A 22,578-nucleotide genomic window follows, 5' to 3' on the forward strand; every position below is an offset into this window, starting at 1 on the left:
CCTCACACCCTGTCCCTCCAGGAGAGGACGGAGGGAGGGGAGGTGCTAGACACAGGCCCAGGCCGGGGATGAGAGACCACAGACTTGGGCAGGCGAGCCTGGGCAGGTCCTCGTGGTGGGGGAGGGCATGAGCCTTTGTGAGTCCCTGAGCTGGAGCGGGGGCCAGGGGCGCACCCCTCCCTTTGGCTCCTGCTCCCCGGGGCTATGGGCGCAAGTCTCCCCATTGGGCAGATGGGGGCGCTGAGGCCCAGGCTGTGGGACTTCCGAGGGCTGCTGAGGGCGTAGGGAGTTCATCAGGGTCTCTCTGCAAGCCCCCAGTGTCCCCATCGTCTTCTCAGCCATTCCCCGCCCCTCCAACACTGGCTGGGCCCTCACCTGTTCCCAAAGAAAGTTTTGAGCAGGTCCATTTTCAGATTTTTAAAAATTTTATTTTTAAAAATTTTTTATTGTAAATAACTTTCCATGAAAAAGGTTAAATTGCCCCATGGGGCAGGAGGGAGGATGTGGGACGCAGCCCAGGAGGTCAGGGTGGAGCAAGGCACGCCCCCCCACAAGAGCAGGCAGGGGTGCGGGGCTCCCCCCTTCCTGGTCCCAGTGGTTCCAGCAAGCTTGGCGCCCCTCCCAGTTAAGCCTTAGCTACAGCTACTCTCACTACATTAGTCTGTCTGTTCCTGGCCTCCCCACAGCTCAGCTGCCCCCAGCACCCCAACTTCCTGCTGCTCTGAGTCTCAAGCTGGGCTCAAAGATTAGGGATTTACATCTGCCCTAGGGATGGGGCCAGGCCAAGACCCCAGAGGCCTGGGGAAGATTTCCATGCCCCACCCTGCACCCCCCTCATTTCTGTCTCCTTGCTCTGCGCCCCCTCTCCCAGGCCAGCCTCTGCCCGGCAGGCCCCAGGGAGGCTCTGCCAGGAGAGGCCTCCAGGGGTTAATTTGCTGTCACCTAATTAGCATTAGTTGTACCCGGGAACTTTCTCTGGATAGAGACCTGGAGAAGCAGGAGGGAAGCCGGGGTGCTCTGGGGAGGGCCCTCTCTGTTCCTCCCCAGCCTGGCCAGGGCCCCTCCATGCCTCAGCTCTCATGGCGCAGGGCCCTTTTGCCAGTTCCTGGGGCAGGGGAGACATGGATCAACGAAACACTGTGTGTACAAGGGGGCTGGGAGGGGAGGCAGCAATTCTGGTCCTGGGCCCCCAGTTTTCAGCCTCCTGGGCTTGAATCTGAGGACAGCTGGGGCTGGTGGCGATGTGGCCTCATGGGGCCAGCCTTGGGAGACCTGGCCCAGCCCCTGCCTGGGCGATGGGGTGTCCGTGGGCCTGTGGTGGGGGGGCAGTTTTGGGCCCTGACTTGGGCACTGTCCGGAGGTGGGGTGGGGCCTGGCCTCTTACAAGAAGGCGCCCACGCTAGCCCAGTCCTGCAGGTCGGCAGCCAGAGTGGCGTCCCCAGCCTCAAAGAGGGGCTCCGGGGGCAGGCAGCCACTGCCACTCTCGTCCCAGGGGTGCTGCAGGAAGGAGGTGGCCAGGAAGGTCTCGTCAAAGTCCAGGCTGTCAGCAGCCTGCTCTACTGGAGGCCCCCAGGTTGCGGGGCAGTCGATGTGGCGGCCGTGGACAGTGAGGTCCACGTCCCCATGCGAGGCAGGGCTCAGCGGTGGGCTCAGCTCCAGGCCCTCCAGGGCACCCAGATCCCCACCCAGCGTGCCGGCGTCGAAGATGGCCTCCCAGTCAAAGTTGCCTTTGAGGGGTTCCAGCTCGCCCTGCTCCTCCTGGGTCAGCAGCAGGGTGCTGGGGGGCCGCGGGACCTTGGCCACCCGCTTGGGCAGCGGCTGTTTGCGCTTATGCCCCAGCCTGCCCTCGCCTGCGCCCCAGCCTGCCTCCCCAGTGGCCTCCTCGAACTCCCGCAGCAGCCGCTGGGCCTCGGTGTTCACCGTCAGCGGCCGGGCCCAAGGGGCGGCGCTCGGCTCCTGCGCGGCCTGGCGGGCGAAGGCCGGGTGGATGTGGACCGGGGGCAGCCCCCGCTTCTTGAAGGCCCCGCTCAGCAGCCGCTCAGCATACTGGGGGTCAATGCGCCAGAAGCCCCCCTTGCCTGGCTCGTCCTTCTCCCGAGGCACTTTGATGAAGCACTTGTTCAGGGACAGGTTGTGGCGGATGGAATTCTGGCACAGGGAGAGAGAACAAGAGAGAAAGGAACCTATAGGTCAGTGCGGACCCTGGTGATGAAGTGGCACCTAGCACTCCTGCAGGTCCCCCATCGTCTCTCTGGAAGGGGGAGGGGAGGGGGCGACAGACCTGCTGCTGAGACCAGGCACAGCTATGGCTCTGGGACACCAGCCACAGGGCACCAAGAGCCCGGAGTGCTGTCGAGGGCTTTTGTTCCCTGTTGCCCGGATATCTGCCTGCTCAGTCATCCGAGCTCTGAGCTGCAGGGTGGCTAGTGCCACCCCGTCGCCTGCCCTCCCTCCCTTACCCTGCCACTTGCGGCCTCTGGCCAAAGCCCTGGGCTCCCCCAGGGTCTGGACCGCTATCTCCCTGGCCTGGGCCTGGCTGGCCCTCTCTGTTTGTGGAGTGAGTGGGTCGAGGGAGGGGGCTGGGCAGCTGAGGATGGGGTGAGTGTGTGTGTGTGTGTGTGTGTATCTGATGTCTTTCCTTGTTTGTTGAGCCGACTGCTGGCCTGGGCCTTCACCCCCCACGGCCCCCTCCTCCCGCCCAGGCTCAGTTGATTATTACCCAGCCAGGAGCATAGCGCTCATTCCTGGGGCCATTTCCAGAAGCCCAAGCCGCACAGGCTTAGGGTAGGGTGGCGGGGGGGGTCTCTGCTTTCTCATGGAGGCTACAAATGGCACTGCCCCAGGGTCAGGGCCATTTGGAATGGCTTGGTACTGTGATTCTGTGGCCTGCCCCCTCTGGGTGCCCCAGAGAAGAGTCTGGGCATCGCTGGGGTCTCTGTCTCCAACTGCCCTGGTCTTGATGGTTGAAGACTCTCAGTGCAATATCTACCCAGCCTCAAACCCATCATCACTGTCCATTCTTAGGTGCTTAATCTTGTCCAAACCATGCTGAGGGATAGGGTCCTGGGCTGGGACAGCAGGTAGGTGCGGGGCTGGGACAGTGCTCCCCGGCAAGCTGGATGTTTACATGGTGGCCTGGGCCCCTGGCTGCTCTGCATCAGGTTCCTGCGACTTGGAACACAAAGCCAGTGCAGTAGGCAGAGCCCCTGTGGAAAGTACCTGGCTCAGGTAATTGTTCCCCCAGGGAGGCTGGCTGAGAAGGGGGGTGGAGGCAGGAAACTGGGGAGGAGTTGCTGTTGGGGGGCTGGAACGGTACCTTTAGGAAGGCCCCACTGGCCCCCACTGGGACACAGCTGGCCTTCACACCCCACAGCACGCCCCGCACCCCTCCCCAAGCCCACTGCGAAAAGGTGGGATGTAGAGCCACACTCCAGTGTCCATTTCTGAGTCGGGCCCTGGCAAACTCTCTTTGGGCAGGGCAGTGTCTAGGAATTCTAGGACTTGGTACAAGAATGTGCCCTCAGTCCACCAGCCTCCCCCAGGGGACTGTGTCCACACATAGTCTAGCCTTGGCCTTTGGCTGTGCCTACTGGATGAATAGCAGGTTCCTTCCCCTTGAACCTCAGGCTGCACCCCTGATGCTCTCTGCCCCTGGACATTGTCCCTCCCAGCTCTCCGGAAGTCAAAAGAGAGGCAGTTCCAAGCACTGGATTCGTTTGGTCCTCCCCTCCGGGCCCTGGCTGCTGCACTGCGCCTACATGGCCTGCAGATCTGGGATGTGAATCCAGTGTGGCTGGGGAGGAAGGGAGTGGGGAGGGGGCGGCCACTGCCCCGCACCTCCCCTACCTGCCAGGTGGGATCCGCGTGGCGGAAGTAGCAGAAGTTGTCCGTTATCCACTTGTAGATGGCCGACAGGGTGATCTTGGTGGCCTTGCTGGCCTGCATAGCCATGCAGATGAGCGTGGCATACGAGTACGGAGGCTTCACGTGCGGGTTGGTGGCGTAGTCCACGTCGTCGGGGGGCGGGGCCCGCAGCCCCGGGGGCGCGCTCCGCGACGTGCACGACGACGTGGGCTTGCCCGGCGTGTGCGGCTGCCCCAGGCAGGCGGGGTCGGCCGCCAGGGGGGACCCGGGCGCCGCGGAGCCAGGCACCTGGTGGTAGCCGTGTGGGTCGGTGCCCCCCGGGGGCAGGGCGGGGGCCTTGGCGTTGAGAATGGAGAATTCCTGCAGCCACTGCAGGCTGGTCAGGCTGTCATCCAGGGCGTCCGGCTCCTCCAGGCCGCCCTCCGGCCGGGCCTCCTCCGCCGGCCCTGCTCCCGAGAGGCGCAGCCAGCTCTCCGCCATGTCTGCGGGGACTCTCCGAGGGGGCGGGCACCATCCACGGGCTGCGCCGGGGGTGGCCGGCCGTGCTCTCCGGGCCGCCAACTCCCGCAGCTCCAGTTACACAGCCTCCTGGACGTGCGTTTCCATCTCGCGACCCCGAGGTCGCCTCCTCTGAGTACGTATGTGGTGCCTGCGGGGACCACAGCTGGAGCTGAACGCTCTTACCCCACCCCGAGGGGAGAGGGTGTGTGTAAGGCCGAACCTCCTCTAAAACCGTCCCCGCAGCTGGGTCTTTTAGTGCCTGGGAAACAGAAGCAATGTCCTGGGGTCCGACCCACCGGATCCGCCCCCCTCTCCCTTTCCTCTTCGAGGTTTTATTAGCCAAAAGAGGGAAGAGGGTAGGGGCATACGAGTCTATCCCTTTCTCTCGAAGGGTAGGAAATCAGGACCCCCTTCCTCCCCGCAGCAAATGGAAATGGGGCGAGAAGTCCGGGAGGGCAGAACGAAGGGACGGGGGCGGAGGGTGTCGTCTGATTCTTGAAAAGGGATATTAGGATGGGGGCGGCGGGGTGTCAAGGGAAAGGAAGGAAACGGAACGGAGAGTTATGGGGGGGCAGGAAGCGAGTTTTCCTCAAATTCCTCAGATGTCGGCCCCTGGGCCCACCCCTTCGTCGGGGACGGATGGGAGAGCGGGCTGGTACCGACGCCCTCCCTTCCCGAGGCCTGTAGCCCACCCCGCCGGCCCCTTACCTGGCTCAGAGAGCAGCCCGGGACCGAGGAAGGTTCTGGAAGAAGTTCCTCCCACCTCCCGCAGCTCTCTGCCCCCAGCTCGAGGGCCCCGCCAGCGCCCCTCGTCGCCCTCCCGCCCGACGGCGCTTCTCTGAGCGCCAGCGGCCGGGGGACCGGCAATAAGTAGCGGCTCCAAAGGCTTCTCCTGCTGCCATGGCGACGCTCCGCCCCCATAAACAGCTTCCGCTGCTGCCATTGGCCAGCGCGTCTCCAAGGCGACCGCGGGCACTTGCTACTCTCTCCGGCGGCAACTCTCTTCGAACTCCCTCCTTCTGCCGCCCTCTCCCGCGCCACCCAACCCCCTACCCGCCACCGCGTCCGGGCTCGGCGCATTCCCGCCCTAGGGCCCCGCGCTGGGGTCGGAGAAGCGCGCGGCTCGGCCTGAGGCCTCAGGAACCGCCATCGGCCCTTCTTCACCTTGGGGAACGGCCACTCTCGCCCCCTCCCGCATCCAGTCCAGGCTGCTCCGAGGCGCTGACCGCTCCTTGACGGAGCCAGGGCTTGGGGACCAAGGCTGGAGCGAGCTCAGGCTCAGGAACTATGTCCTTGAGGTTTTCTTTCTTCTGCACTGCGAGTGGCACTTTCTCATGCTTCTGCGGCCTTTCCCTCTCTCCCGACCCTGAGTGTCGTCTTTGGTGCCCACAGGCAGGTCTGACTCTCCGATGCCACCTGCCGCTCAAGTTCACAGCAGCGGCCACACAGATCGCAGACACACCGCGGCGGGGAGGGCAATCCAGGCGTTCGCGGTAAACAGCTCCCTCCCCACCTGTACCCTCAGCCAGGTTCCCGTAAGCTGACTTTCCAGAGGTTTCTGTAGAAGTGCAGTCCCTCCTTTCCAGATAGCTGAGGAAGCAGAGGCCTTGGGTAAAACTCATAGGTCATGGACTTGACAAAATTCCCCTAACGGGGTCATTTGCCACATTAATTTCACCAACCTTTAAGTGACAAGGACTAAAGGTAGAGGAGCACTGGGGACTGTGGCCCTCCCTCCTCCCTTCCTCTGGCCTCCCGCCTGTCACCAGCTTTCCTGCTCTTTAATTATTGAGGAGCTGCAGTGTTGGAAGTTCTCCGGTTTAAGGCGGTTGCAGAGGCCGAGGTGGGGGCTGGGCTGCCGCTCAGCCTATGCCCAGGAGCTGGAGCACAGGGCTGGGGAGCCTGGTGCCCCGAAAGGCCTCGCAGAAAGCCAGTCAATGGCATGTCAACTTCCAGCCAGGAACATACTTTTCCCTACCCCTTGCCTCTCCCACTCCTCCAACTCTAAATTCTCTTGACTAAAAAATATTAAAGAGTGCGGGAGAAAGTCGGACAGAAACTTTCACACATAAGCCCACTTTGCAGTTAATAGTTCTCCTTCCCTTGTAAACAGTTTTATTCATTTTTAAGAATCATGCAGCAATCCATAAATATTGCATCCTTGATGTCCCCACTGTAGTGTGCGCACGAGTGTACTCCAGGGAGCGAAGGGTACACCAGATGGCATAAACACTGTACACATGCACACAACAGGTGTGCAGACCCTAAAGCAAAGTGAGCAACCACAGTGCCAACACCAGGTGGGCAGGATCCTAACTCCCCAGGTGAGAAGGCTTAAAGCATGTGGGGCTGTGCCCAGGAGTTGCCCCAGAGAGGGTATAAACTCTGGCGGGATGGAACCGAGTAGAAGGAAAAAAGACTGTGAGGAGGCCAGGATCACACCACGTGAAGGCCAAGGGGAGCACAGACCTAGCGTGGCAGGAAGGAGCCCCAGGCCTTCACAGTTCGTCTGTGCCCTCGTGGGAGGAGTCGGGCCCCATCCCTTCTCTCTGGGTGAGCTGCTGACAATGCGATGTCTCTAGACAGACTAGGGCGGAAGAGTTGGCCGCTGACCTGCCCTCATCAGGGTGACTGAGGACCCCCCTGGGCTGGGATATTTCTGCTTGTCAAAGAGCTAAATCAGAACAGAGGACAGAGAGAGAGAAGAGGAGCGGGGAGAGAGGGAGAGAGAGAGGAAATAGGAACCTAGGGACTGAGAGACCAGGAGCAAAGGGCATTTCTAACCTAGGTATGTCTTGGATATGGAACCGAGGCCTTGAGGAGTCCTTCTGAGCCTCTTCCTAGGAGAGGCCTGAGCATTTACTGGGAGGGAGGACACATCCTCCAGGAAGGGGTGAAGATAACAGCTTCCTCTTAGGGGTCCTGGCCACTTCGCCTACTGTTTACCTGAATTTCCTTCATCTCAGCTCCTTCCCCCATCCTCCCAGGTAACACCACACTGCGAATACTACCTGCTGGGGACAGGAGGTGGCTCTGTGTGCTGCCACCCCAGAGTAAGGGAAGTTCCCTGTTGCCTTGTGCTTCTGGGGCTCACACTCTAAGGAAATCAGGAAGTGGGGTTATTGCTCAACTTACACTGGCTTAAATCTTAACTACGAAAGGGGCTGTAAGAATGTTGGGGGAAGGAAAGGACATGAGGTGAGGCCTGAACCTGCGGAGTCCACTGCGGTATTTCAGACAGGGTGGGTGATAGGCTCCCCTCCACCAGGGCAGGACGTGAGCCACAACCACTAGGCAGCAACAGCCATCAGTCGTCACACTCCTGGCCTCTGCAGCTACACAGAAGGTGCAAACGACCCTCTGGGCTCTGGGCTCTGGCCTTGGAAATGGTCTTGAAAAGCTCTTCCAGGGTAACAGTTCCAAATCCTAAAACAGCCTACCACAATGGGCATAGCCTGTAAGGCTCTCCCACGTCTCTACCTTACAAATCATTGTTGTTTCTAACTTTGCTTCCAGAATAATCTCATGCCTTACTAAACAACCACCTTTTCCAAAAGCCAGTAGACAGCACATCCATCCAAGAGCCCTGTGGAATCCATTGATAACACCAGTGTTGAGAAAGGAGTTTAACAGCCACCAACCTAGAGTCTAGCCATGCTGTTTCAGGGTTCTGTTTATGTGCCTTACACAGGGGTGGGGGACGGGACATGAGTGGAACGATATCTCCCGATCGCTAACGAGCATGTGGAAGGCTCTACCTCCCCTTCACCGGTTAGGCTCAGCAGATCTGGAAGGCAGGGGAGTAACACATGAAGGGCGGGGAGCGTCCTGGAGGTGAAGGCCTAGGCTCCAGCCTCCAGACCACGGCTGCTGGCCCCAGGCTGCAGCCTGGACGGAGTCCAGTGCTCTCCACCACTGCCTTTGGGGGTCCCGGGCACCAGCTTGAGAATCACTAGTCCATACCTTTCTTAGTCTGTTTCTTCAACCATTAAAAAAGGGGCAGAGTTGGGGGCAATAGGAGTTAAGAATCCCACCTCCCAGGGCTAGGTGAGGATGAAATACAGCAACATACGACAGCTCCTCACGCAGTGCCTGGAACATGGAAGTGGGCAACAAATGTGTTTCTTGAGTTGTCACCTTAGGATGGAGTTCCAGGCCTTCCTGAATGTACCTGACCAGGAGAAATTCTCCTTAAGGGTAATCGTCTTAACAGGATTCTCAGATTCAAGGGCTCCTCCCCAAGCAGACAGGCACATGAAGCACAGGAGATCAGTTCTGCTACTAGAAGGAAGAATTTTTTTTTTTTTTGGAGACAGAGTCTCACTGTGTTGCCCGGGCTAGAGTGCCGTGGTATCAGCCTAGCTCACAGCAACCTCAAACTCCTGGGCTCGAGCGATCCTCCTGCCTTAGCCTCCCGAGTAGTTGGGACTACAGGTATGCGCCACCATGCCCGGCTAATTTTTTCTGTATATTTTTAGTTGTCCAATTAATTTCTTTCTAATTTTAGTAGAGACGGGGTCTCGCTCTTGCTCAGGCTGGTTTCGAACTCCTGAGCTCAAACAATCCGCCCGCCTCGGCCTCCCAGAGAGCTAGGAGGAAGAATTTTTTTAACCAACTTTTGGTTGCTACCATTTCTCTTTTCCTTGAGAAAGGAGCTCCTCATGCTTCTGGAGGGAAACTCCATATATAGTGCAATATGGCTCTCCCTTTTCACAGGAGCCACCTCCCAACCCCACCCCAAACTGGGGTTTCAAGTTGGTTATGATGTGCCAGAGACCAGAAAATGCCAGATGGATGTTTGTACGACAGCTGCCAAAACTCCAAGTCTTCTCAGTTTAACCCTTAAGGAGAAAGAAGATGCATAAGAAACAACTAGCCTGTGGACCTCAGCTCCACCTGAACGTTAACATACAGCGGGAACATTCCAGAGAGTCTCTGCAAAGGGTCTCATGAGCTGCAGTTCATCGATTGGCTTCAGTCCACAAGGAGAAAGGAAAGGAGGGCTTCCAGTCCCTTCTGAGAGGGGAAGGACCACAGATACAGGAGGCGAGGTTGGGAGGAGCGGGCTGAACTCAACGTCCAGCTTTTGCATGAGTATAAAAAGTCTACACGTGTCTTGGTGAGGATGTCCAGGAGGCCCGCAGCCCGGTGAGGACAGAGGGAACGTGAGGACTGGATGAGAGCCCGGTACAGCGGCTGGGGCTCTCAGACAGCCAAAGGACCCCACACACAGGGCCTATTCTCGGGGTCCTCCAGGCTGCTGGATGACAGGCGCCGGTGCTGGGCGTTGCGACGACTGACAACGTTGTCATCAGCCTGCCAGGTACCTGGGGAAGAGAAAGTGAAGGTTACAGGAGCTGGAGCTTTGGCCAGGTCTAGACGATGTCTCCAGCAGGGCAGCCCAGGAAGCCAGCAGGTTGCGTGGGACCTGAAACTCCTATAAGGGCGTAAGCCACAGCACAGGAGAAAGAATGGAGAGAAGCAGGCACGACGGTGCAGGGGCTGCGTACTGTCACTGCCGCTGTGGCTCCCGGACAGAGGACACAAAAGCTGTTCCTTGTTTTGTGAACTTGCCCTAGGCTCCACTTTTGCACCTTAATTACTGGGTATGAAGTGTGCCTGTATGTGATGATGGACACGGACAAGGACATGGAAACAGGGCCTAGCTGAGCTGTTTTCGCCAGGGCAGGATGAAGGGCAGGGGAGAGGAGAGTAGGTTTGTTCAGGCCCAAAGTGTTAATGTTTTCTGTGGAAGCCAAGGTGGGGCAGGAAGAGGCTGGCTGCCCGGCAGGGTGTCTGGGACAGAATGGCATCCTGTGGGAGGACAGCGTGAGTCTCTAGCACCCCTCCCCCACACCTGCTGCTCTTCATCTCCCCCTGCACCTGAGCAGCAGCAGCAGCTTGCTATCAGCTGGTGCCATCAGCCCAGGTGACACTAGGCCGAGAGCCTTGAGTCCCACAGGTACCACCGCTAAACTCATCCTCCTGCCACAAATCTGCTGCCACCCTGTGTGACGAGCAGCAGCTGCCCGTCTAGAAACCCATTCTTGGTGCTTCTCCCTCCTTTGTGCTCTGTATCCAACCCACCACCACCTCCTGTTTGCACCCTGCTTAGTCATGTGACTAAATCTGTAGTCACACCGACCTGAGCTTCACTCCCAGTTTACAATGAACCGACAGTGATATTGCGCACATCACTCTACTTTGAGCCTTGGTCTTCTCATCCGCTGAATGGCAGAGAAGTACTTGGCTCACAGGCTTGCTGTGAGGACCAAAGCAGATCACAGGAGAGTGCTGGCAGAGCACCTGGCTCCAGGACAGCCTGTGCTCGGTACGCACCTGTGTCCTTTATTCAGGCCACCCTCATCTCTTCCCCGCACCTCCCCCTCCTGAGGGAAGGTAGGGCCTCAACCACCTCTGTCCTGGGGATGAAGCCCTGGCTCCCTGGGGTGAGGGAAGGCATTTCCTCCTCTGGTCCCCCTGGGCCTCCGGAACTTTGTCTCCCAGTGTCCTCCCCTCCAAGGCACCTCAGGACCAGAGGAGGCCCTACGTGCCCTGCGTGCTCCCCACAGCCTGAACGACCACTCCACTCCCCACGCTGCAAAAACCGCTGAACCCTTGAATCCTCCGTTAGACTGTAAGCTCCTCCGGGGCAGAGGTGGTGACTTCTTCACTGTTGCACACCAGAGCCTGGCACAGAGCCTGACCCATCAGGGGACTCGTTCAGTGGACAGGGCCGACCAACTGTAGAGTGTGGTCCTGAGGTTGAGGGAGGCCACTCGCAGGTGTGCAGGGTCTACCTCAGGCCAGTCCAGGACACGAAACTTTTAACGGCACCAGGGGTAAGCAGGTCTAAACTGCTCATTTCCCACTATGGTGTGAAAATCCATCCTGATGGTCTCCTAATAGTCTATGGTGGTGGACCCCAGGGGGAGAGAAGTGAGTAGAACAGGAGAATCTTGGACACCTCTCTCTCATATCCCAACTGGATTTGGGATCTTTACTCCCTGGGGGCACTAGAGCCTGGGACATGACTCAAAGGTGCTTCTTCCCCTCTAAATGTGGCAAGATGAATGTAAGGCAATATTGCCTTTTAAGTTAGGAACCCCAAAGAAAATGGGCTGTTCGTTCATTTATATAATTTGGTAGATCTCATACCTATTCCTCAATGTTTATGGGGCAGGACTCCGGAACTGCGGCTGTTCAGTAAGAAAGACCAAAAGCAAATGGTAAACAAGAGAGAAGATACACACACACATACACACACACACACACAACAGCAGCAACACCACCACCGCCACCACCACCACGACTGCCGCCACCGCCACCACCACCAGCACACCATGAATTGCTGGGACCGAGAGGCTGCCCAGAGAGACTTCCTGACTCTGAATTCACAGGGGTCCTTGCTACAAACTCTACCATTCCAGAAGCCTTAGCCAGGGCTGAAAATCCGTTCCTTGTGGAAGAGACTCAATCCCCCTCAAATCTGAAGTTTCTGTTCTCTCTGGCTTCTTCATTTTTTTGAAGCAGGAGGTAGTGAGGACAGGGGTTCAATTTCCTCTTTTTTGGGGGGCAGAGTCTCCCTCTGTTGCCCTGGGTAGGGTGCAATGGCTTCGTCATAGCTCACTGCAACCTCCAACTCTTGGGCTCAAGCAATCCTCCTGCCTCGGCCTCCCAAGTAGCTGGGACTACAGGCAGGCGCCATGATGCCCAGCTAATTTTTCTATTTTTTGCAGAGACATGGTGTGAGGCTGGTCTCAAACTCCTGAGCTCAAGTGATCCTCCCGCCTCAGTCTCCCAGAGTGCTAGGATTACAGGCGTGAGCCACTGCGCCTGGCTCTCCCTGGCTTCTTCGTACACTCTGTGGTGAGGGGAGATTTGCAGCAAGAATGAAGCACCCTTTCCCCTGGAAAGGACTCTGAAGGGCCCACAGCAAAGCCCTGGGGGGCTGCTCTCCCTTCGGCCTCATCCAGACAGGGGTCAACTACAGGCAGTGAGTCTGGGACGCAGAGGAAGCCTTCTTTCTGCAGCAAGTGCCACCATTTTGTCTGGCTGAACCCAGGACCCTCCGGCCAGAAAATGGAGCTCAGAGATTTAAAATCCTTGGAGGGAGATGGATAAAGGTGCTTTCCATTCAATTACTGTTTTGAGGACTTAGAAATGGGAGAGTGAAGTGACCTCTAGAGGTAGATTTTGAGAGCACATTTAGGGAAATTTTGCCTCTTTCCTGCCTCTACTAAGCCATTAATTAAATTTAAGGACTGTAGTAATTCAGTTGTCTTTGTGAGTTTTTCTCTGCAGGGGAAAGAAAAACTTAATTTGAATTTTTCCTTAGCATCCATGAAGTGCAAACTTTCCTAGCGGCATCTTGGTCTTGGGTTACGAGGCTCAAAGAGAGGTGGGGACTGAATTTCAGGCTTCTGTAAGTATTTTTAGATTTAATTGGATATGCCCACTCCTGTAAAATAATAGTCATTTAAAAATTGTATTTGTATTTCCACTAAAAAGACCCAAATTATTTGCCTTTTTCCATCACATACACTACTCAGAGCCTCTCACAGAACCATCACTCACCTTGATCACCATCCTGCCACTTGTGTAATTATCCACTGAATTCCTTGGTGTCACCTCTACTTAGTGTGGTCTCGCCATTCTAATCTTACCGCTACCTGACACATCCATCCACTGAGCTCTCCCCCTTCCAGAACCTTTCAGAAGCAATCTCAGAACACACCTCCCCCCTGCAAGTGAAGAACCAGAAATCTCCACTTGGTCTTGTGGCCCAGAAAGACCCAGAAGCTTCGCAGGGCGAAGGGGACTGGAATGACACAGGCACCGCTAAGCCTCTCACAGGTGTGTCTAGAGTGGTGAGGACGGGGACTACCATGTTTCTCAGTCCTCGCCACCAGCTGGGTCTCCTGGCAGAGCACATGGGAGCATCCTGTGCTCTCCCTGTGCAGGGCTCTGCTTCCCATTAGCCCTCCAAGAAGGGAGTGGCACCCACTTGGAGAGAGAAACGCACTCAAGCAGAGGCTAGGTGCATGAGCAGCTGTCCCGACGGAGAGAGGAGTGGGGAGCCAAGCCAGCCTGTGGGCGTCTCCATCGTAGGGTGGAAATCTGAACGCAGATTTTGCCCAGTGAGCAGATACACTTTCCCCTCTTGGGTAAAGGGGGAACCAGAGGTCTTGAGACCTCTAGTGAGGATACAGTGGACACTTGAAGTGCTGATACCTGAGTCCCTCCCTGTCCCCACGGCTGTCACAGCATTTGATTGCATGTCTGGCCCAAACTGTGAACCCAGTATCATCTCAGAACAGCTGGCTCCAGAAATCACCACAATGAATGAACCCCAGGGCTGCTTTCTTCCAATCCCACTCCCCTCCCATAATCCCCTGAGCAGAATAAACATCAGCAAGAAGGCTGGCCAGAGGGAGTTAGGAAGAGGAGGAAGTAGAAGGAATAAGCTCAATTTCTACCAGCACTGTTAGCTAAAACAATTCCCAGCAGCTCCCTCTGCCAAAAAATAGGGGTGAGTTGGGGAGCCCCTTGAGGGAGGCAGGGACCTAGATTTCTGTCCTGGAGCCCAGGGAGAGGATAGCCAGTGTAGAGCTGCCACAGATACAGAGCAGAGCTAGGGCAGAGATATCCTCTTTACCCAACTATTGACCAAGGATGCCAGTTAAAGACAAATCCTTTCTACCATCCTTGCCACAGAAACATCCCCATTTTTGTTGAACAGAAATTAATATAGTCTCACAAATATTTTTCTTAGAAAATCTTTATATATTCAATACAGGACCTTGCCCATTCTAAAGGAAAACCTTGCTTTCAGCCCTAAGCAAGAGCCTCCCATGTGTGTGCACGCCCAGCAAGCTTGGTGTCGGGCTAAGCAGAGGCAGGGAGGACAGTGTTGGCACAGAGTGAACGTGAACTTTCATACTAAGTCTAGATAACATAAATGAGTTTAAAAAATAAACAGATCAGACAGACAGATTTACATTTGACAAAATGACGTGAAACACAAACGGACAGACAGAAGCAAGGTCAGGAGTGGGAAGGCAGGGAGTGACGTGGACCCTGGGCCCAGCAGCTCCAGTCCAGGCCTAAATGGTCAGGCTAGCCACATGGTCAACACTCCCTCCTCCATGCTCAGGCAGGAATAGGGTCTTTCCTGGGCCTGTGCAGGAGAAGCAGGTGAACCGATACTGCCTCTTTTGGCCTCACTGAAGATTAAGAGACCTGGGCAGTATCTTCAGGAAAAACCGAAGGGAAAATAACTTAAGAGCCCTTTGAAAGGCTGGAGAAAGTGTCTCCTGAGAACTCCGGCTTCCCCTGCCACAAGCTTGTGTGGGGCCAGAGCGTGCTGGGACCGTGTCTCGCACAGGCTGATGGAGAGTGGCAACCACCGGAGGTCACGTGGCTCCAACACCTTCAGCCACGTCGCTGAGCGAGTAAAGCACTGGACCCATGATGTGGCTGTTCTGAAGCTGACGTCAGTCTTTATTCAGGGAATGTTTAAGAGGATTACAGTCAGTACAATGTGAGGGACAATCTCTGCAGTGAAACTAGGAGGGGACATTTGACTGAGTCCACTTGGGCAAGACTTGGCTTTTAGAAAAATGGTTCTTGGAGCCCTTGAATGAGCACATGGAGTAGGAGGAGGTCAGTGCTCAAAGTGTGATTAACATGGCTCCTTTATAAGGAATTATCCTAGATTCAGTTTAGTACCACAAGAAGGAACAAGAGGCACACTGACAAGCTGATCAAATTTAAAGGTGGGACTCCAGGGAGCACAGTCACCCTGGGCCCAGACCTCTCCTTTGGGACCCAAATCTAGCATGTACAATGCACATGGTAACCCAAAGCTCACTGGATCACAGGGCCATTTCCTCGCCTATGAAATGCTGGCTTTTACATTCCTCTCTGATCCTAACTGAAACATGTTTCTTCTAAGGAGTTATGGTGTCACTTTTAAAGGGCTCAGGCCATCTTTCCAAGACTTTCGTACAGAGGTGGTGTTTCATCTGCTCAAACTTCCTGTTGATGAAAATGAGACCAGGCACCTGATACAGTATCAGCAAGATTGAGATGGCAGGGGTTCAAGATCAGGCCAAATCATAAGGAGAGGAAGTTTTGCTACTTTCTTCCCATCCTAATATTCTCACTCAGAGCAAGGGTTGCTCTCTGCAAAAAGCTCAAGGACTCTCCCAAGGCCTTCTCATTTCCTTTCAGCAACTGGTCTCCAGCACTTAGCACACCCCGGACCTTTTTGGCAAGAACTGCAGGGCAGGAGATGGGTGTATCAGGGTAAGAGCAGGGGTAAGAGCAGAGGGATTGTCTCCCACCAAGTTCATGTTCAGCAGACTGCCACTCACCGGGTAAGCAGACCTCAGAGCACAGCTTATTGTCCAGTGCTTTCACGCTTGCGATGTCAAAGTCATTGTTATTGTCACACTCCATACCTAGAAATGCGCATGTCCTTTGGCCTGTAACGGAGTTAATGCAGTTAGAGAGGGATTGGCTGTGTTTTTCTCGCTTTTCTGTCCTTAAAATAAAAGTCTTAAGGATGGAGACAAAAAAAATCAAATCGTATGTTAAAAAAAAAAGAAGACAATAATTAAGTGGGTAAAGAGTGGACAAAAAGGGAGTCAAATTGCGTGGGCATGTCTGTGTTCTCGAGCTCTCCTGTTCTGTTTCTCTAACTGGCACCTTTTGATCTGCTGTCCCCTAACAAGTCAGATCGCTGAGGACACTGCAGGACACAGGATCCACTGAGAACCCCGCAGAGAGCAGCGCTGGGCAGAGGCCAGGCTGGCACAAGCTGGAGAAGGCCAGGGAGGAGTCACCCTGCTCACCCTGCTCATGCCTGTGTCTGCCTCGGGCGTGAGTTGGGTGTTTAGGACCACAAGTCTCTACAATGTAAGTACATAAAATAACAACTGAAGGTCTTAGGTTCCATAATTTTGCTTATCAGTCAGAATGACCACATTCACAAAATTATGACTTAATTTCCTTTGAAACCTGAGTTGTTATTTTGAGTATGTTTTAAGTGACTGACCAGAAATCTACAGACATGTAAGAGGGGAAGGGAAAAGTTTTAGAAGTGATTTTTTCAAGTTCCCCTCTTTTTTTCTTGGTGAAAAGGAGAGAAGAAAACATAAATCTACCATGTGGGCTAGGGAATGGCAGGTGACACAACCTGGTCACACAGAACTTTTAGAAGCAAATGTTTTTATGGGGGAAACAATCGCAGAGGGCAACTCTGGAGCCTTGAGCACGGAAACCATCGGCCGAGTCGGTGAAGCTCCAAACCCTCCCGGGCTGGTGCGTGGGAGCTGAGGAGCCACCCCTGGTAGCCACCTCTCCTCAGGCTCCTTGGCCAGGCAGGAGCCGTCAAGCCTGCATGCACCTCCTGACACGCCCCAAGCAATGGCCGGCGCTAAAGCAGAAGCAACTTGGATGACATCTGCTGGCACGTCTGCGTCCACGCTGGGGCACACGTGTGCTCTGGAGGTGCCCCTGTGGGAGGCGCCTCAGAGCAGCAGAGGGAAGAGTCAGGCGCCAGGAACACATGGTGTTCCCTGCGCAGGGTGACTCTCCTGCCCCCCTTCTTCCTCCTGCTTCCCTGCTCTGCAGACCACTCCTTCTCTTCTAGCCTGACTGGAAATAAAATTCTTCAGCTGAAGGTATAGCTGAGGCCTGGAGTGCGGTAAGGAAAACCATCACGTAGCCTACAAAATACTGGAGTAAGCTGAGCTGCTGAAGAGACTTGGATCTAGTTCCTTGGACGTGCCTGCTGGCTCCCCAGAGCCCTCTTTTACAGGAATGTGGACCAGTTTCCTCATTAGAGCAAAACCTGACCAGCTGCCAAATGGTCCTTCCTCCCCTATGAAGACATTGCCACTGCTGCTCAACATCTGAGCTGCTGTGGCATCTCTGCGGGACTCAGGTGGGAACCTGCAGCAGGAGGGCTGGCGATGGGACTGCCCAGAAGGCTTCAGAACCCACTCAAGGTAAACGCAGAGCTACATGTGTCTTCTGCAGCACCCTCGCCCTGATGTCCTTGGCTCCGCGTCCTAGAAAGAGCTGAGAAGGTCACTGAGGTCATCAGTAGCCTGCGTGCTTTGCTATGCTATCAAGAAGACAACCTGTCCCCCAACAGCCACACAATAACTGGGCAGTGCCACCGAGTCATACAGGCACCTCTTTCTCTACCTTTTAAAGAATACCCAGGAAAGAAACATAATAAAAGGGAGCAAAGGACCAGGTCTTTTACCATCTTCTTGTGTGGGTGATCCATCCTCTTCCTCTATGACATCGTTTCCCTAGGACAGAAGGAAGGCCCCATGAGTCTATCCAGCAGCAAAACGAGTAAATCGATCGGCTAAAACAGAGCTAATCATCCTAATGGTATGGAACTCCAGGGCCTACGTCAATAGCACACATTTCCCACCATGTGTGACATGCCCAGGAGGCAGAGCAGAGGCAGACCGGCTGGGTGGGGCACCAGAGCCTGCAGGGGTGAAGTCTGAGCCACATACCAGCATACGGCTGTCAGGAACACCCTTGTTAATAGCTTAGCTGATATGGTTTCTCTAAGGCCAAGATAAAAGTTATTAAGTAAAAAAGCAAGTCTTGAGATTAAAAGACTTTCAGAAATCCCTTAGGGGCCCAAACTCTACCCAGATGCTACTTTGAGAGCATCTGGTCCAAGGAAAGTTCTAGAGCCCTCGCTGTGAGCTGGCGCTCCCTGACACTCCACGTACACCACGGTCAGGGCACTTCTCACATGAACTGTGGTCCTGTCTGCCTGCTGGACGGGGCTCCTGTTTGGGCACAATGGGTGGGGTCAGGCAGAAACCTCGTACTCAGCTCTGTCTGGGCCCCAGTGCCAGCGAGCAGCTGAGACATAGTCCCCCTGTGTAAACACTCACTAGATGGATAAAGGATGACACATTCTCAAGGTCCAGGGTCTGGCAGGAAAAGTTCCCCCTTGAACCCACTCCACACCCACCACACTGGAGCCCATGCCCCTGCTCACTGGACGGCCCCAGGCCAGAGTGCGGCTGCTCTTATCTCTACCCACCATCCACTTCTAACCGATCCAGGCCCGCCGCCCAGGAAGGCTCTCTCCGCACAGCCTCCGCCCTGTCCTCGCTGGCATCCCCAGCCTAGGCCAGCGGTTGCTCTGGCTGAGGGAGGGCGCTGCTCTCAGGGTTACCTCTGCATCCTGCTCTCCGGCTGGGAGGACAGCAAAGTCGCTATCTGGAGACTCTGCTGGCGGCCCCTGCAGAAGAGCAACAGAGTCCAAGGGCACAGTTTTTACAGACTCTCCTATCAAGCTCTCAATGACAGCAAACCCAAACCCACGTCGTCTTCAGTACAGAATCGGTGCCAGGTAGACGAGTCCGATCTGAGGCACGGCCCTGTTTTGCACAGCACTCCTTCCAGCACCCTGCGGGGCTACACAGCCCAGCCCGGCGGACCTTTGATCACTCTGGACATGGCACAAGGCACAGAGAAGCCAGGTGGTCCCCGTGCCCTTCCCTTACCTCTCCTTCTTCTGAGGGGGCCCTGCTGGCAGCCCGGGGGGAAGGGAGAGCCTCTCCCTCCTCTTCAGTGCCGGGGGCGATGTAGGAGCCGGACATGGAGGAGACGGTGTCGGTGCTGATCTGGGAGGACGCCATGGACATGACAGACTGGGCCAGACTGCTGCTGGCAGGGCCTTTGGAGACAGGGGTGGAGGACGGGGCCTGGAGGTCAGGCAGAGCTTCTGCACAGTTCCTGGGGAGCAGAGCTCTCGCCTGTGCTCAGGCAGAGAGAAGTACATCTTGCCCTTCCCTAAAACAGGTTTTAGGTTTAAGGTTTTCCAAGATTCTCTTCCTTTATATTTTGGAGCTCAGAACTCAATCTCAGGGACCAGGGATTTGCTTTCTCCTGTCATAATGTTAAAGGAAACCTCATGATGGCAGGGCTGGGACTAAGAGAACTGGTTCTCCCCTAGCGACAGGCAAGCCCTGTCCCACCCTTCCTCTGTTATAGGAGAGCAAGGCCCCTTCCCTCTCGAGCTGAGCCTATATAGTCATGCACCTCAGGCACTAGCTTGCTGCTCCCAAGTCCATTCCCAGAGGAAATGCCAGGACAGCTGCAGACGGGTTAAGGGGAAAGGACAGGCAGCCGCTCCCTGCTATCTCATGTACCTTCTGGGGAGGAGATTGTGGACGAGAGGGGCGTCCCCGTGCAAGACGACTGGTCAATAGCTCCTGATGATGACAAGGTGAGATTCTCACTTTCTGGAGTCACACCACATTCCTGGGGAGGCGGGACGCAAGGGGACACAGAATAAGCACAAGCCAACCGTGCTGGAGGAAAGGGGTTAGGGCGGAGGGGTGGGTCTGGGTAGAGATGAGAGGAAAAGGGACACTGGGAGGGACTATGTGGCATGCAGAGGCTGCGGCTTCTCTTCTGTCCTTGCTTCTCAGCCCAGGCCTGGAATGACCGTCTCCCAGGGGAGGCACCAACTTCAGTCAGCACCTCCTGCCTGAGGCACAGCATCTGCCAGAGCAGTACAAAGACTGCAGCTCAGGTGACACAGGTCACCCAGCAGCTGTGACATGGGGACACCCCAGGTTTCCCCAGGATTATGATCAGCTTTCCTTCTGAGGAAAAAGAATACAAAACCAGCAGAGGCCTCACTGCCTGCGGGAACTCTCCATGTGGACACCAAGTTAGTTCCAGCTCCATCATCTATTAATAAAACAAACTCTGCCTCGGCTCACGCCTGCTGCTCCCCCACCTCTGATCCCGACCTCCACTGCTGAGGTCCTTGGCACACAGCCTCACGCGCTGGCAGACGCAAAGCTCCACTGACTGTATCTCCATAATCCTCCTCCCTCCAGGTGGCCCCCTTTTGGTTAGTTCAGGCATTCCCTCTAGCCTGGGTTACTGAAGCCATTTGCTAGCTGGTCTGTCTCCTGTCTAGTCTAGACACTGCTCTCAGGGGGCCTCAGGAAGCAGGGCCCTCACTGTATCCCCGGCCTGCTCCAAGCCCGACTTCTGGCCTGGCCTTTGGTGCACTGTCCCCTCCACCTGGATGTTTCTCTCACCTTTCTCTTCATGTCTAAAAAATTTCAAGATTCAGCTCAAATGCTACTCCTTATAACACTTTTTCCGACTGCCTCCACTTACAATAATCTTGTCCATCTCTGCCACAGCACTTTATTGTCCTTGTTTTGGGCACACTTCTTTCTATACTTAAAATTCATTTATTTCTCCATTCAACAAATACTTACTGAGCAACAGCAACATGTCAGGCATGGTGCTGCTCTTCATGCACATTTTCTGTCCCAGCTAGACCTGAGCTCCTAAGGCCAGGGGCCACTTTATTAGCTTCCTATGCCCCGCTGTGCCTAGCTCCTGCCCTACAGAGAGTAGGTGAGTAATAAACCTCTGTTAAGTAAAGTATGTGAGGGTAGAAAATTCCAGTCTCCTTCCACTCCACCACACTGGCCTCCCAGCACCTCCCCCAGGGCTTTCACTCACTGTCTGCAGGCCCAGAGCCTCTCTGCTCATACGTCTGTACAGCTCACCCTCTCACCTCCCTTGGTCTCTGCTCCTGCACCAGTTTTTAAAAATGGCGCCCCCACTTCTAGCCTCCACACTCCCTTCCCCTGTTCTGCTGCACAGCACCATCTGACACACATACGTTTTTTTACTTATCGTCTTTTGCGTCCACTCCCACCCCTATAGCAAAAATACAAGCTCCATGAGGGCAGGGACTTTTGTAGCTTCCTACTGCTATGACTCTCAGCATATGGGACAGTGCCTGGGAAATAATACAGGCTCCAAACAGCGCTGAATAAATGAATCTAAGGAAAGCTTTGCTGCTACGTCAGAGGATGTTGCAAAGGTGTTTGGTGAATGAATGGAAGCAGAGGGACCTGGAGAGCCATACAGGTAGGACAGTCCCTGGAGTCCAACACCCAGGAAAGGAGAGGAACGTAAATTACCTCTCCGAGATGCTGGGCTGACGGTCTCCGAGAAAGCTGTGTTTCTGACTCACTGCAGGAACGCTCATCCTCCTCTTCATGTAACACAGAAGAATTTTGGGAAATGGATCTGTAAAAGTCCAGAGGAAAAAGCAGCTATATCCAATGTCCGTTTAAAGAACAGAACTTACCCTGCACTCTTGCTACCCAGACCCCACAGGAAGAGGACAACTGCTGTGAAGAGGAAGCTGTAGGGGAAACCTACATCTTTTTGGTTTATTTGTTTGTTTGTTTGTTTTTGAGATGGGGTCTTGCTATGTTGCCCAGGCTGACCTCAAACTCCTGGACTCAAATGATCCTCCCACTTCAGTCTCCTGAGTGGCTGGGTCTAGAGGCTACCACGCCTGGCCAGAAGTGGGGAGTGGGAAAGGGCACCAGGGAGGGGCCGAGACCTCTGCTGGGCATCAGAAACTGACGTTTTATCCTTAGCTCCTTCAGTGAATTGCTGTGGGAATTTGGGAAAAACCATTGACATTTTTAGGGTCTCAATATTTTCATCTGTAAAATACCCTCCTTTACTCCGCCACAGAAGCCCTATCATGGTTTGTGCCTAGTTGGATCTAAGTGTTTAAGAGGTACGGATCACAAGGTTTCTCAGTCTTTGGACTCAGCAGTGCTCCCAGGGGCCTGAATGACCCTGTGCAAGTGCTCAACGTCCTCGTCCCTATCCCCCTGTCCCTTTCTCGTGAAAAAGAGAACACATAAGAGGTTTGTCTAAGCCAAATTCTCCTAAGTACCTACATACTATCTCATTTTCATCTCTTAAGGATGGGATAACCTTCCCACCAAGCAGCTGTGGGAACAGCTCAGAGGGTCTACTCTGCCCTGGGGCCCTGGGATGTGGGCCCAGAGAGGGGAAAGACAGGTTGAAAGTGTCTCCTCAAGGATCCTGGGGGCGATATCGTTGAGTGCTGGCTACTCACTTGGAGAGACTCTTTTTGAGCTTGAGTCCTTGGTTGCTGCAGTCAGACAGGCGGTCAAGAGGGGAGAGCGCCCTGGCAGGGGGCAGGTGGCCATCGCTACCATACGATGGCAGCATTCCTGAGAGGTGGCCATCTCCAAGCACATGAAGTGGAGGGACTGCTGGGGACGGGGTGAGGGGCCCATTGAGGGCCTCCAGAAGAGACACCACTTCATATCCTGGTGGGATATTCTCTGAGGA

General features: G+C 55.2%; 2 protein-coding genes across 2 annotated transcripts in view; both read right to left on the reverse strand.

The window, feature by feature from the left end:
- Positions 1-411: 411 nt before the first annotated feature.
- On the reverse strand, positions 412-5,259 carry FOXJ1 (forkhead box J1). The gene is made up of 3 exons (XM_012662274.1): positions 5,074-5,259; positions 3,847-4,513; positions 412-2,148 (listed from the first exon to the last, which is right to left on the reverse strand). The coding sequence occupies exons 2-3, from the start codon at positions 4,342-4,344 to the stop codon at positions 1,381-1,383; spliced, it is 1,266 nt and encodes a 421-aa protein (XP_012517728.1). The 5' UTR covers positions 4,345-4,513; positions 5,074-5,259; the 3' UTR covers positions 412-1,380.
- A 3,838-nt stretch (positions 5,260-9,097) lies between these two features.
- RNF157 (ring finger protein 157) overlaps positions 9,098-22,578 on the reverse strand; it is a 56,587-nt gene continuing 43,106 nt past the window's right edge. Inside the window, exons 11-17 of the mRNA XM_012662405.1 lie at positions 22,340-22,578; positions 21,378-21,486; positions 19,569-19,680; positions 18,921-19,093; positions 17,645-17,693; positions 15,744-15,854; positions 9,098-9,692 (exon numbers count right to left, since the gene is read on the reverse strand). Of these exons, the coding sequence (XP_012517859.1) occupies positions 9,571-9,692; positions 15,744-15,854; positions 17,645-17,693; positions 18,921-19,093; positions 19,569-19,680; positions 21,378-21,486; positions 22,340-22,578 (915 nt within the window). The 3' untranslated portion in view covers positions 9,098-9,570. The remainder of the gene's footprint in view (positions 9,693-15,743; positions 15,855-17,644; positions 17,694-18,920; positions 19,094-19,568; positions 19,681-21,377; positions 21,487-22,339) is intronic.

Source organism: Propithecus coquereli, unplaced genomic scaffold (genome assembly GCF_000956105.1).
Source record: "Propithecus coquereli isolate 6110/MARCELLA unplaced genomic scaffold, Pcoq_1.0 Scaffold76, whole genome shotgun sequence".
NCBI lineage: Eukaryota > Metazoa > Chordata > Mammalia > Primates > Indriidae > Propithecus > Propithecus coquereli.

What these genes read in the sequence shown, in the direction of transcription:
- FOXJ1 (XM_012662274.1), bottom strand. Translation starts at nt 4,344, where the DNA reads ATGGCGGAGAGCTGGCTGCGCCTCTCGGGAGCAGGGCCGGCGGAGGAG. An exon ending in ACGCGGATCCCACCTGGCAG is followed by an intron (nt 2,149 to 3,846) that starts GTAGGGGAGGTG and finishes TCCCTGTGCCAG; the next exon opens with AATTCCATCCGCCACAACCT.